The 15097-nt window shown below is 47.7% G+C and overlaps 1 protein-coding gene across 5 annotated transcripts in view; it reads right to left on the bottom strand.

The window, feature by feature from the left end:
• DPP6 (dipeptidyl peptidase like 6) overlaps positions 1 to 15097 on the bottom strand; it is a 551379-nt gene that overhangs the window by 37179 nt on the left and 499103 nt on the right. For all 5 annotated transcript variants that reach the window (XM_038755599.1, XM_038755601.1, XM_038755600.1 and 2 more), the window contains 4 exons: positions 13881 to 14035; positions 12374 to 12471; positions 4379 to 4502; positions 3239 to 3277 (listed from right to left, as the gene is read on the bottom strand). In XM_038755599.1, the coding sequence (XP_038611527.1) occupies positions 3239 to 3277; positions 4379 to 4502; positions 12374 to 12471; positions 13881 to 14035 (416 nt within the window). The remainder of the gene's footprint in view (positions 1 to 3238; positions 3278 to 4378; positions 4503 to 12373; positions 12472 to 13880; positions 14036 to 15097) is intronic.

Raw genomic sequence — 15097 nt, 5'->3', positions numbered from 1 at the left:
CTGTTTGAATGATAAAGAGGAGGCTGGGTGACGGAGGGAGGAAGATGCACCTCCTGTGAAATGCCACCCGCTGCCTCCCTGCCTCTGCCAATATCTGGCTGGGCACATCACCATTCCAGACACCTCAGGCCTCAGGACCCAACTGGTTGGCGGATATCTCCAAGGTGGAGTCGTCCCTGAAGTTAATCTCTGCAGCAAACTTGGGCCCTCCGGCCCAAGACTGTTTTATACCCTGGGTTACGCCAAGGCTCATGCTTTTGCTGTGATATCAGAGGCGGGGTTCATGTCTCAAAGTGCTCTGCAGAGACCTGGGCTGGTCAGTGGGGTCTAGCTGTGACACAGTTACACCCCTCACCCCACCTCATGACATTCTGCCCAAGTCCTAGGCTGGTCCATGGGAGCCTTAGCATAGCCCCATTGGCCCTGGACCCCACCTGGCTGGGTCTGGGGTAAGAAGACCAGGACGTACTCTGTGGGAGGGCTGCGTCTGATCTGATTACCTTGACTCACCTCAGCCTTAACACAGTGATGGCCATATAGTAGATACTTGATGAAATCCCATTAAAAAGCCTAAAGCAGGTTTGCTCAGGAAAACCATGCTCTTTGCTTAAACTGCCTGTGTTACATCTTCAGAACCCAGTTGGAACTCATTTGCTACAACATGTCAGAAGCTTTCAAACCAAACAGTGATTAATCCCTTCTCTTGCTCATAGAATGCCTTACTCTCCGGACTGTGACCAACAAGTCACTTTTTGCTAAACCCTACTACAGAGGTCTCTGTCATTCTGTGAAGCAGCCAAGCAAAAAGGAACTCATTTTTCTTTTTTTCCCCCAGCATCTCCTTCAGCTCTTTTGGGTCCTTGGCAGATGCTTGGAAACTGACAGATGACCTCGAAAGATCATTTAGTCCAACCCCCAGCATGGGCTCTTTAACTTCTCTGTACCTATGTTTCCTTATCCTAAGGTGGGCAGAACAGTTCCTCTCAGGATAGTGGTAAGGAATAAGAAAAAAAAATACCCATATTCCTTATTGGCAAGGAATGTGACTACCAGTTCTACAGTGCTCCTCAAATAGAAAGTGCTCAATAAGTACCATTTACTGATTGATAGATCCATGGAGCCCTCTGAGACTAAACAGAAGACATGCTCCCATGGTTGTGGATACTGGAATTGCCACTTCCAAAGAAATGCTGCTGCCTGATTCTGGATTCTAGAACCAGAACAGGCAAACTCTGGCTGGCAGCACAGAAAAACACGGGTGTCTGACTCTCAAACCTTCAGGGATTTCTACATTCAAATCAACTCTTCCAGCCGAACTTCATTCTGCAGTAGTCCCGGCAACCACCTGTGATCTATTTCAATTTATATTTAGGGGGTGGGGAGGGCTTGAGCTTTTTATCTTACTAGGCTGTCTCCAGCCGGCACCCGCATGAAAAATGTGTCTGGTTGCTGGCTGAAATGGTACAGACAACACACTGAGTCTTAAATCAGTTCCCCAGGTCCCCCCAGGACCTTCTGGGGTCTGGTAAGCTGCAGTATGCCACGGTTTCTTTTGAAGAATGGGGCCCAAAAGAACCATTACAAAAATCCTCTCCAGGTGTGACTCAATAGAGAAACCTAATGATTTCCCCACCAAAAATTGAGCTGACACTAAATGATGGTGAAGGAGAGCAACATGGGCCTGGAGAGGTCACCTTGTCCATCTCTCAGTTTCTGGGCAGGACCAAATAATAATAATGATAATAATAATAAAATAATAATGACATTAACAATATTATAGTATTTGTTAAGCTCTTCCTATGTGCCAGGAACTGTACTAAGCACTGGGGTGGCTACAAGCAAATCACGTTGGACACTGTCCCTGTCCCAAGTGGGGCTCACAGTCTCAATCCCCATTTTAAAGATGAGGTAACTGAGGCCCTGAGAAGTGAAGTGACTTGCCCAAGGTCACACACCAGACAAGTGGTGAAGCCAGGCTTAGAACCCATAACCTTCTGACTCCTAGGACTTTGGTCTCTCCACTATGCCATGCTGCTTCTCACCCACCCCCTCCAGAGAAGTCATCTTAAATTTTGAAGGACTCAGCAGGAACATTTCACCACCGCCCTGGTTCACCCATTTCAGTTTTGCCACCGTGTAGGGATAACCAGGTAATAGGTTTTTCAGATTCTCCTGCTACAAATCTGGTTGGGCCTCAAATCCACCATCAGAGCAACCAATTGGTTTCTGTCACTTGTAATTTCACAAGGTGTTTTGATATGGAGCGAAATGTGAGGAGGCATCAAGTTAACCTTGTCTATCGACTGAAACCTTCCATTAGTCTGCAAACTATTTCTCATCCTGTCCAGCTTTTACAGGTGTCTAATTCCCACCTGGGTATTCTTTTTTAGTGTTTAATACAGAGCTCTGCACACAGTAAATGCTGAATAAATATTACTACTACCTTTACAACCACAGGATTTTTCCCAGCTTAACAATGATGGAAGCAGTGGATGTCTGTACCATGGCTGAAAGGCTACATTTGCCAATTTGGTTAAAATCCTTCAGGGCTCACACACAGCTTGAGTTCTTGGGTCTAATCTTGGAAGGAGGAACTGGAACAGATTTTGTGGCTCCAGCTTAAGGTGCTTCGTGGAAAGAGAAAGCAGACCTGAATTCTAGTTCCAGCTCAACCACTGGACTGCTGGGTGATCTTGGGCAAGTCAGTAGCCCCTCTGTAGGCTTCATGTCCCTCATCTTTAAAATGGGGATAAGACGCCTCTCCCTATTTCTTAGATAATGAATCTCATGTGGAACAAGGACCGGCTTTGGTCTGATGACACTGTACCTATCCCTAGGCAGGGCACCAAGCGAAGTGACCATGAAGATGATTTTTCTTGGTACTTGTGGCTTTATCAGCCATCTCCTGACTTCCAGAGGATTGGAGTCAAGGCTGCTGAGGGCTTAGTTTGCCTGAGAAAGGGGCAGGGACATCGACGACATAAAGTCCAGAAAAGAGGACTTTCGGCAGAGAATATCAGTCCCTTCAAAAGGAGGGCTCACTCTCATTTTAGATAATGGCCTCAGTTTGCTGGAATGGGCAATTTTCTCTCCACTCAAAATCTCCGCTTTGCTCTACAATCAGAATCAGGCATTTTCTAAGCTGCCACCGCAGGCCCTCCCACCCTCCCTCCCGGCCCTCAGGCCCCAAGCGGCTGACCTCTCACGCAGCCCCCGCGACCAGAGAGCCGCCTGTTACCTGTCTGTGCAGCCACGCTTCACTCTCGTCCTCGTGTTTCTAAAATGAAATGAGAGACACAATTGTATCGTGGGTGAGGCGTGCCGTGTGCCCGAGGCAGAGCACCGGCTGAGCCTGCCCAAACCCAGCCACTCGGGCCCCTGCTGTCCAGGCTTCCGCTTCCTCTCCACCGAGGGCCTGGGATTAACCCGCGACTCCCACAGGGAGGGCCACCCGCCTCCCACACTGGCATGGAAAACTCGCCCGTGCATCACAGTCCCATCGACAGCCGGGACTGGGGGACGAGGCTACGGGCAGAGGAATGCAGGAGTTTTCAGAAATCACACCATTTTTGTTGAAGGCGAGATTGCTCTGGAAAACCCCCCAGAGATCCACGTCATACTATCCACTCCACCTGACATCCAGTGCCTGGTTTTCTCTGCTGACTTCCGTTTGGCTCTCATGTTGGGCACGGGCCATGAAGTAACACCTTCAAGGCCCAGCTCCACTGCCTATCTGATCGGCTGCCCGCTACGTGTTAGGATTTCCAGGGAGCTCCTTGAGGTCAGCATTCCATCTTGGTAGCTCCCAAGCCGGTGATCCAGTGCTCCACGTTCAGTCCCATACTATATCTCAATGGGACTCAGAGGTCTCCCACTCAGCCTTGTTCCTGGGTTGCCGCTGTCAGTACTTGCAGGCCACAGAAATTGCTCAGCCACATGCCACCCATCAGTCACCTGATTTCCGCCCCCTTTCCGGCAACTAGAAATGCAGATTCCAGAGTCAAAGTGGGGCCCCAAGGCCCTGAGGCTTGCCTGCCACTCAAGGTGTTGATGGAAACAGAAAAGATTTGTGTGTTGGCAAAGCTCAGGTGAGGGCCCACCTGACAGAGCTTAAGGCACAGTCCTTTCGGTGGTAGGCAGATGGGCTACTGGTTGCCAGGCTAACCATTGCCCCCACCCCCCAGTGCTCACACTGGTCCAGTCATTTGGGGTTTCTGTCTTGCCACAAGTATTCCCTAACCTGGCCCTACCTCCCTCCTATTTGTTGGTAAGCTCCTTGAGGGCAGGGACTGGATTTTTATAACTTCTGTTGTTTGTGCAGTGTCGCACACCCAGTCAGCGTTCAATAAATATCGTGCAACACAGAAAAATCTGGTACCTTGGTGCAGACTCCAGTGGTGGCATCGCAGAGGGTCAGGATGGAGACGTTCTGGGCCCGGTTCAACCAGTTCACTGCCACCTTGGTGCTAGTGGCCCATTTCACCATCGTGATGTAGTACTCCCTAAAAACAGGCATATGGATAGAATTAACTCAACCTAACACAAATGCATGCTACTGCTCAGGGACCCGACGGAGGTGAATTATAGCACAGGTGCCATCCTTAGTTGGGAAATGGAGGTTTCTCAAGTGGGCATTTGGGTCGTGCTCCTGAAAAGAAGCTGACCCTTGCCACTTCCTCTAAGCTATTCTCTAGACTTGTAAGCTCACTGTGGGCAGGAGATATGACTCTTTATTATTATACTGTACTCTCCCAAGTGCTTAGTACAGTGCTTTGCACACAGTAAATGCTCAATACATACATGTTTTGTTTTGTTGTCTGTCTCCCCCTTCTAGACTATGAGCCCGTTGTTGGGTAGGGGCCGTCTCTATATGTTGCTGACTTGTACTTCCCAAGAACTTAGTACAGTGCTCTGCACACAGTAAGAATGAATGAATAAACATCGCTCAGTAGCCTCCTAGAACTGAGAGGCTGGCTGGGCTGCTCTGCAAGGAGTTGTGTGTGCATACACTCATACACACACACACACTCTCTCTCTTTCTCTTTCTCTCCGTGGTTTTGCAATGGGAGCAAATCCACTTTGTTCAAAAAGCAACTGCACTGGGTAATCAATCAATCGATTTATTAAGCTTTCATTGTGTACAAAGGACTGTGTTAAGCCTTTGGGAGAGTACAATGTAAGAATCGATAGACATGTTCCATGCCCATAAGGAGGGGTAATGGTAGTAATATTTTAATCAATTTATTGTTTACTTGAATTGATTTCAGGACATGAAAATCGATTCCCTGGGGGTGCTAATAAGAGTCAGATAGGCATCGGGGAATAAGTGAAGAACAACTGTTCACTTCAAGCTTTGTCATCTTCCCCCTCCTTCTAGAATTTCACCAGGTGTGATAGAAGCCAAGTGTACTCTTGTAATTATTTGGGGAGTTCTCTTCCCCCAATCCTTTATTTCCTACTGAAACAATGGTTGACTCCAGGGTTTGCAGTTCTCTATTTTAGGGGATGAACCAGGATCTGCCAATCTTGGAAGCCATAATTCTGTTAATAGAACCCAGTACGATGGTAACAAAAGCCAATCAATTCTCATATGATTTGGGGTGGGGGGCAAAAATCCTGCATGAAGATCACTTGCCATAGAATTGTGTTCTTGGTGAAGCTCTAGCTTTAAATGCTAAATTCATTCATTCATTCAATCGTATTTACTGAGCGTTTACTATGTGCAGAGCACTGTACTAAGCACTTGGAAGGTACAATTCAGCAACAAAAAGTCTGCGCTTACTGGCTGTGATGTCAATTTCTCCTAAGTTAAGCTCTTTCCTTTTATTCTGGAATCTTTTACAAAGAACACCACACACACTCTCTCTCTCCCCCGTTCATGCAGCCTTGCATATTCAATGGGAATTCCAGTTTGCTGTACATTTGACCACCTGAATGCTGGTGTCACATCTAAGTTAAGAAAAATATTGATACCAGTGAAAATCATCTTGTAAGGCCTTAGGTTTGATCATTCCATCAATATTATTATTATTATTCCTCAAACTTTTACTTTTTTTGGTTTATATATTTGCATCTTATTCCAATAAAGACCCAGGACTCCTCTAGACTGTAAGCTCATTGTGAGCAGGGAATATGTCTGTTTATTGTTACATTGCACTCTCCTGGGCACTTAGTAATAATAATAAAAATGATTGCATTTGTTAAGTGCTTACTATGTGTCAAGCACTGTTCTAAGCCCTGGGGTAATCAGGTTGTCCCATGTGGGGCTCACAGTCAATTCTCATTTTACAGATGAGGTAACTGAGGAACACAGAAGTTAAGTGACTTGCCCAAAGTCATATAGCTGATAAGTGGCAGGTCCAGGATTAGAACCCATGACCTCTGACTCCCAAGCCCGGGCTCTTGCCACTAGGCCATGCTGATTGGTAGTCGTGTTCTGCACACTGTAAGCTGAAATGGCATGAAGATAGGCTGATGCCTGATAAAGAAGTAGACCCAGATTTGTATAGGAATTGAGTACAAAATGAAAAAAAAAACAGTGGATGTATTTTTAACAACTTGCTTGTCCTCTCCGATCTTTCCTAATTAAGAGCTCACATTTGTCTAAAAAATTCCAGTTAAAAAGGTCTCTTTTACGCTTTATTCTTCCTCCTTGCATGAATAGCATGGACTGCGGCGTAATCTAAACAATATCACAGATAAATATGCCGGGCTTCTCCTGGTTCTAACAACATGCTTTGGAGAAAAGAAGCAACCAATGGAAATCAATGCACTGATATATCATTCTCTTGCAATAAACTTCCTGGTGATACTTTCTGAACCAACCTTGAAATGAGAGATTATCCCATCATTTACATTTTACTGCATGGTATGTTAATAGAAGGAGAAGTTGTGCCATATTAACAGCATTTTTACTGCCAGCATAACAGTTTTATTGTCTAAGACCGCAAGTCCCTGAATGCCAGAGATAAAAATGGCAATACCAAATATTTTAATCACATCAGTCAAGGGCATCCATCAGGGTAGGCATGCTTTTTAAGCATTATCGATAACTCAGGCACACTGGGGGAGTTCATTATTCTTAGCATCACTCACAGAGCAGAGGTCCACCTAATGTTTACAACCATGACTTAAAACCTCCCTATGACTAAAATCCCAGGTTCTCTGCATCACTGTCTTTTTTTTTAATGGCATTTGTTAAACGCTTACTATGTGCCAGTCACTGTTCCAACCACTAAGGTTGGACACAAACTGTGTCCCATGGGGGGCTCACAGTCTTAATCCCCATTTTACTGGTGAGGGAACTGAGGCACAGAGAAGTTTAGAGAAGCAGCGTGGCTCAGTGGAAAGAGCACAGGCTTTGGAGTCAGAGGTCGTGAGTTCGAATCCCAGCTCCGCCACATGCCTGCTGTGTGACCTTGGGCAAGTCACTTCACTTCTCTGAGCCTCAGTTACCTCATCTGTAAAATGGGGATTAAGACTGTGAGCCCCGCATGGGACAACCTGATCACCTTGTATCCCCCCAGCGCTTAGAACAGTGCTTTGCACATAGTAAGCGCTTAATAAATGCCATAATTATTATTATTATTATTATTATCACATGCCCAAGGTCACATAGCAGATGTATGGTAGTGTCAGGATTAGAACCCAGGGGCTTTCACTCCCAGACCCGTGCTCTTTCCATTAGGCCACCCTTCATCTTTAAGTAGAACTGGTATTTATGTCTCTGTTTCCTATACCCCATCCCCTCTCCTTAACTCTAACATCTCTCATGCTCCAAAATATGACTCCACGAGTCAGTAGCATTTGTTCAGCACCTGAATGTTTTCTGAGTGAAGGAGAGAGAGATCAGTTGCCCAAGGCTTTCGATTCCACAGGGCTTTCCTCCTGGACTTGGAGAACTTCTGGTGAATCGTTAAGTTGCTGGTACTCACTGGGCACCTGCTTGAATACCAGGTACTGTACTAAGCGCTTGGGAGCATAGAATTTGGAAAGCAGCATGGCCTAGTGGAAAGAGCATAAGCATGTGAGTCAGAGGACCTGGGTTCTGATCCCACATCTGCCACTTGCCTGCTGTGTGACCTTGGGAAAGTCACGTCACTTCTCTGTGCCTCAATCTCCTCATCTGTAAAATGGGGATTCAATCCCTATTCTCCCTTATTACTTAGACCGCAAGCCCCAGGTGGACTGTGTCCAACATGATGACCTTGTATTTACTCCAGAGTTTAGAACAGGCACATGGTAAGCAACTCACAAATACCCCAATCATCATTCTTGTCATGTAAGGAACACTTTTAACGTTGAAAATGCTAGAATGAAAATCATTCATTCAATCGTATTTATTGAGCACTTACTGTGGGCAGGGCACTGTACTAAGCACTTGGAAAGCACAATACAGCAATAAAGAGAGACAATCCCTACCCACAAGTTTATCCTAAGGAGTGACAATAAACAGTGCTCCCATGTGGCAAAATGCAAAATCTGCCCCTGGTCGGAGTAGAAACGGAGGGATGTGGTGATGACGATGATGGCATTTGTTAAGTGCTTAACTATGTGCAAGGCACTGTTCTAAGCGCTGGGGGGTGTTATAAGGTGATCAGGTTGTCCCTCTTGGGGCTCACAGTCTTAATCCCCATTTTACAGATGAGATAACTGAGGCCCAGAGAAGTTAAGTGACTTGCCCAAAGTCACACAGCCGACAAGTGGCGGAGCCAGGATTAGAACCCACGACCTCTGGCTCCCAAGCCCGGGTTCTTTCCACTGAGCCATGCTGCTTCCATGTGGTGGGGTAGAGGGGGAGGAGGGGAAGGATTTTCCTCCCAGGTCTCGGGGTGTGAGGTTCCTGAGACAATCCCGGAATGAGTCATTCTCATCCCAACCCTCACTTTCGACCCAGGGTCCCTCCTGCCACCACCGCTGCCACGGTCCAAGGCAGAGTAAGCCTGCTCTTTTCCAGAGTGGAATGGATGAAAATATACTGCAGAGTAACATTTTGCCCTGAATTCACATTGCCTTTGCAGCCGGGGGGGTGGGGGAGAGGACTAAACTGCCACTGACATTTCTTTACAATGAAATGTCTTTGCTCCTGGGACACAGAGCCCAGCCACACAGCAACCGTGGAAATGGATTTCCAGGACAACATTTGTTTCCCCGGCAGCATCCTGTCTTCCAGCACATGGATTTTCTCAACTCATGATTCTTCCCCTACACACACACACACACACACACACACACACACACACACGCACGCCAATACGATCAGTGGAAAAAATATTGCTAGACAAGCCAAAGCTGATTTCAAACTGTTCCTTTTACCAGATGAGCAGATTTCTTCTTTTGTTTCCTCTGCTCTTGGTTTCCAGCACAATTTACAGAATCTTTGCCAGGACTCTGAGTTCCAAGAAGTGACAAGGCCCATTAATCCCAACATGGAGGAACAATGCTGCTTTCTACATATTTCAGAGCAAACAAAGGAATGGGTAAAAATGCTGTGGATGAGCCCCAGCAGAAGCCACTGTATTCAAATTTAAGGGCACTGTTTGGCGAAGGAATGAAAGCATTTGGTTTGTGATCCCAGGGGGCATCTCGCAAAAGCCCCAGAGAATTGGGAGAGCTGACTGTCACCACCTCCGCTAATCCTCAGGATGACAAGGCCCAGCTGTTTGCCACTACCTCCTCCCCTTGAATGCTGCAACAGCGGGACTCCTGTTTGGCTTGGTGTCACCGTGGGTATCTAAGTAGTCCCTTCTGAGCCTTGGCCGCTCAACCCTTGCTTTTGCCCGCGACCTGCCTTAGTAAATGCTCCACTGGGCCCAGCGACAGGGGCTATAGCCGGGCAGCCTGGGAAGATCAGTGAAAAAGGAGGAAAGAAGAAGTAGCCATCCGCCCCTTCTCCAACCTGCCAGCTGAGAACATATCCCACAGTCCTCTCCCGTTGCCTCCACAACATCAAAGGTACACCAGATTCCAGAGCCCAGGTCCCAGCACGCTCCATGTCTAGGCAAGACTTGTTTGGCCCTTGGTTGTCCTTAGTCGAAGGGTCCCTAGGACCCAGGTAGGTTCCTGGGGTAGTCCGGACCAGGGTCTGAACCAGCCCCAGGGAGGGATCAGATGTGTAGGTGGGGATTAAATCCTACTCCCTCCTCCTTAGACAGTGCACCCCGTATGGGATGGGCCTGATTGTCTTGAACCTACCCCAGTGCTTAGTACCATGCTTGGCTCTTGGATCTGTGATCTTTAGGCATTTGATAGTCACCCCATCCCCATTTTCATTTATCTATGTGAAATAATTTATTTATATCAATATATGATTCCCCCTTTCAATTATAAACTCACTGTGGGCAGGCATCAACTCTGTTGTACTCTCCCAAACAATTAGTACAGTGCCCTGCACAGAGCAAGCACTCAAATATATTGACGATGATGATGGCATACAGTAAACACTTAACTAATACCACAATTATTATTATTATTCAACATTGCCCTTGCCCATTCTGGCATGGATCTGACCAACTCCCCTCCCCTAATCTAGACTGTAAACCCGGTGTGGGCAGGGATTTTCTCTCTTTGTTGTTGAATTGTACCTTCCGAGCACTGAGTACGGTGTTCTGCACACAGTAAGTGCTCAATAAATACGATAGAATGAATAATCTGATCCCCATATTGGGGGCCACGGTTCCTGGGGCCAGGCCAGCCCAGGGTCGTATTTGCTCTGAAAACTCGGCCCAGGTTTCCTCTCCCGGGGCTGAGCCAGGGCGAAGCCAGAAGCCAGAGTTGCTGAAGGGCCACTGTCTTTTGGGACGAGAGTCAGTTCCCACTTGGCTGGAACATGAGCAAGAAACAGAGGCCATCAGAGAGCTAGCTCTCTGGCGGGCTGCTAGCACCTCCACCCTTTAACAACAATTATAATAATAATAATAATAATTGTTAAGTACTGTGCTAAGCACTGGGGAGATTAAAATACAAACCGATCAGACACTGTTCCTCTCCAGACCAATGGGGGTCTGGGACTAATGGGAAGGAAGAATGGACAATTACCCCCATTTTACAGATGAGGAAACTGAGACACACAGACATTACATGACTGGGCCAAGGTCATACAGCAGACAAGAGGCCGAGCTGGATCTAGAACCCAGGTCCACTCTGACTTCTAGGTTTATTTCTCTTTTCTCTATTTCCTCTGCCCTTCATCCCCAAGTGAGGAACACGTTAACTTTCCCAGGCCTAAGCCTGGAGCTTCTCTAGGTCCCTCGCTGTCGGGAGGTAACTTTGCTCACATCAATATTAGGGAGGAAACAGTCCCCAGGGTAGAGGAGCAAGAGGGAGACGCCTTAATCTTTTGGAAATTTGCCAGGGTTCCCAAAGCCCTCCAGGAGCCTCTCCTGGAGAACCACTTTTAATCGATCGATTGTAGCTCTGAGCTATGTAAAACCACATTTCTTCTGTGAGAGCAGCCCCCGAGGGACTCTCACGATGGGACCCCGAAAGCCCCTGGGAGAGCGTCCTGGGAACGGAAACCGTTTCTGGGATCGTTAAGGCCACCCTGCTCTGCCTTGTTGGCCCTCTCCTGCGGACTGTGTGACAGCTGAGGGGCAGTGTGCTTCAATGCCCAGGGAAACCCAAATGCCCAGGAAGACCCTCTCAAGGGAGGAGCAACTGTTTGAGCATTTCTGGGCCCACCCAGCCCATGGCTCCAGCCACCTCCGACTCTGGCAGCTCCTGACTGCATCCCAAAGGCCCTTGTGCTCCTGACTCCCGGCCTTCTCAGCGCGGTTCTCCACAGAGAGATGCTGGGGACCTCACCAGCCACAGGGCTGTCCCAACACGCCCTGCTGCTGAGTTCCAGCACCAATTAAACTCCGCTCTTTTCCCAACAGGACAAGAAAAATGGATTTTTTCCCACCTTTTCCCTGGCATGAGATAGCTCTCCTTGCAGCTGAATGCCACTCACCTGTCACGCTCAGCAAAAAGCCACCTTTTGTTCCTGTCATCATCAGAGTTTACTGCGTGCTAAGATGTTGGCTGGGGCCTGGCCTTTCAGAGAAGGAATGGAGCCCTAATCCTGCTCCTTGCCCCTACTAGCAACTCAAAAGGAAAAGAAGCCAGAAAGGACCAATTTTCATAGCCAAAACCCCCAAATGTGACTCAAAGGCACTTTATTCAAAACTCACCCAGGAACTGGGAAGGCAACATAGCACGGCTCTGACCCTACCTTGAGTCGCTCCTTATAATTACCATTATGGTGTGATAAGGAGCTGCTCTTTATAATTAACATTATGGTGTCATAAACCCTGGTAAGGCACCTGATGAGCAGATCAGACACAGCCCCTGCTCCCCACTGGGCTATTTTTTATAGATAAAACCAGAGGCAGACCTCATTCGAGGGTCATCTGGGGGTGTCATCTCCAGATCGTGGGTGGGTCCATTCAAACCAATGACATGCAAGGAGATGCTTGGGTTTTCACATCCAGCCTGGAAAGAGAGAGAAACAGAGGAAGCAAGTGAGCCACAGAAACGACTCCAGAAGTTACAGGAGCTGGTGGCTGCATGTCTAACAGTCTCCCAGTGCCCTGGAAAGACCAACAGAGAAACCGTAAGTTGGGATGACTTTTCTTGCCCCTAGGTGATACCTTGCCTGCGGAAAAACTAATTCCTGGACTGGCTAAGTAGTCACCATTGGTCCAAGGGGTAACACACACTGCACTTTGTTTGTCTGGGATCTCTATTCCCCACCAGATAAGAGACACTCTAAGCTACTTGACCAAAAAAAAAAATATATATTTTCTGGTTCTCTTTTCCTTCTCTGACAGACCTTCCTCACTGGGGAATGGAGAGATAATAATAATAATGATAATAATAATAATAATAATAATGATGGCATTTATTAAGCACTTACTATGTGCAAAGCACTGTTCTAAGCGCTGGGGAGGTTACAAGGTGATCAAGTTGTCCCACAGGGGGCTCACAGTCTTAACCCTCATTTTACAGATGAGGTAACTGAGGCACAGAGAAGTTAAGTGACTTGTCCAAAGTCACACAGCTGACAGTTGGAGAAGCCAGGATTTGAACCCATGACCTCTGACTCCTGTGCTCTTGCACAGCCTGTGCTCTTTCCACTGAGCCATACTGCTTGTGTGTCTTCTCTCTTAGGAGAGCAGTGGAGACACACTGACCCCTCCCTTCCACTGTCCCCACTCCACCCTCTGGGACAGGGCCTTCTAGTAGGCAGCCCAAAGGAATTGGGGGTAAGGGAAGGGAGACTAGCCTATCACCCCAAGCGCTGGGAGGGATTCTCCCCTTAATACCAAGCCACAGACATAATCCCACAGATGGTCGAAGCCAGATGGGAAGAACTAGACTGTCTCCCCACACGAGCAGGCCTTTATTCTGTGAACCTTCATCCGGGCCAGTAGGTCTCCTTCAGTCTCCTGGGCCTCGGAGCAAACATCAGTGCCCTGGATTTTCCTCTCAACCACCGCTTCTTGCTTTGTAGGAATGCGAGAATATTTCCTCTGGCTCATCAGTGCCAGCAAACAATAGGAGAAGCTGAAGAAAGAACTGGGGGCGGGGGCGGGAGGGAGACCTCCATTTCTGCTGAAAGCATGATGTTTGCTTTGTTTCTGATCAAGTTTAATTAAATGACAAACTCCAGTTGAAGAAAAGAAAAGGCACATGTGTGAACACATCCAAAATAACAAAAGAAGCAATTTGCCACAATTTAATGAGAAATAATTGACCCTCTTCTGTTTATTATATCGCTCGTAAACGTGCCCGATTATCCTGCTGTCATATCTGCGTCGACCGAGGGGAGAAAGAAGAGGCCTGAGTTCCACTATAAATAGTCCCTCCTGTCAGATGAAGGGAAACTCACTGACTCTTACCTTGGGGTAGTGGTACGGCTTGACTGTGGGGTAGAGCGAGCCGGTGTATGTTGGAAGCTCCATCGTCGGGACCCTGGAATCATTGATTGTGGCGTAGGCTAGCCTGGTGCCATCTGGAGACCACCAGTGGGCAATGTGAGTCTTCAGAATCTCCTCTGGAAGAAAGCAGAGGGAGGGAAACTGGTGACTTACGTCCAACAGACCTCCCACAGGTCGAAGCTCTGTCCAGCCACCCGCCTCAATTATGGTGTCAGGAAAGGGATGTATTGAGCGCCCATCGAGTACAAGGCATGGTATAGGTGCTTGGGAGTGTGTGACAGAAGGTGTGAACTCGTTGTGGGCAGGGAAAATGTCTACCAACTCTGTTGTGTCGTACTCTCCCAAGAGCCTACTACTGTGCTGGGTACACAGTGAGCGTTCAATAAATACCATTGATTGACTGATGTTTCCTTGCCCACCGGGACCTTACCCTCCAATGGGATCAAAGCTCCTCTACAACAGGATCTGCCCTGATTTGCACTGAGGGAGAAGCAGTGCAAGATCCCAGACCAAAATGTTAAAAGGGAAGACCAGAGGGGCCCCAAAAGCCACTCCCAAAGTTTGAACCCAAGGACTGGGCTTTCCCCTTGTCTCCCATTATAGCCGCTGCCACCCACTCTAGGGGGTCTTAATTATAGTCTGGCGGGAATGGGGAGAGAGCAAACACAACTTTGGGAAGACAAACACCACTGAAAGCAGCAACATAATTGCTTCTGTTTGCCTGAAATGTACTTTAATGTCTGTCTCCCTGGCCAGATTGCAAGCTCCTTGAGGGCAGGGATCATGACTGTTTAGTCTATTTTACCTTCCCAGGTGCCTAATACAGTGCTCAGCACACAGCCGACACCCACTGGATACTGCTGATGGATTGATTGACTACCACCTGCCTGAGCAGCTATACTCCAGCAAGACGGGGGAATTACAGACTTTCAAGGGGACCCCCAGAGCCAGGGGAGACTTTGAAAGGCCAGGTTTTGAGGTTTTCCGCTCTGAGCTAAGGTTGCTAAGCCCAGGGCCCGAGTGCTCCCAAGCCCAAGGGAAATGAGGATGGAGTAAACTTTCCACAGCTTCCTGAAGGATCCTTCGCTGTTTCTTTTTACATTAGCTGCTTGTTAAAAAGATAATTAAGTGTAAGCAGCAAACAGGAAATATAAAGACCAGACAGATTAATTTTTCAC

Source organism: Tachyglossus aculeatus, chromosome 13 (assembly GCF_015852505.1).
Source record: "Tachyglossus aculeatus isolate mTacAcu1 chromosome 13, mTacAcu1.pri, whole genome shotgun sequence".
NCBI classification, from domain to species: Eukaryota; Metazoa; Chordata; class Mammalia; order Monotremata; family Tachyglossidae; genus Tachyglossus; species Tachyglossus aculeatus.
Note: the sequence above shows the minus strand (reverse complement) of the source record. Positions and strands in the feature narration are given on the sequence as shown.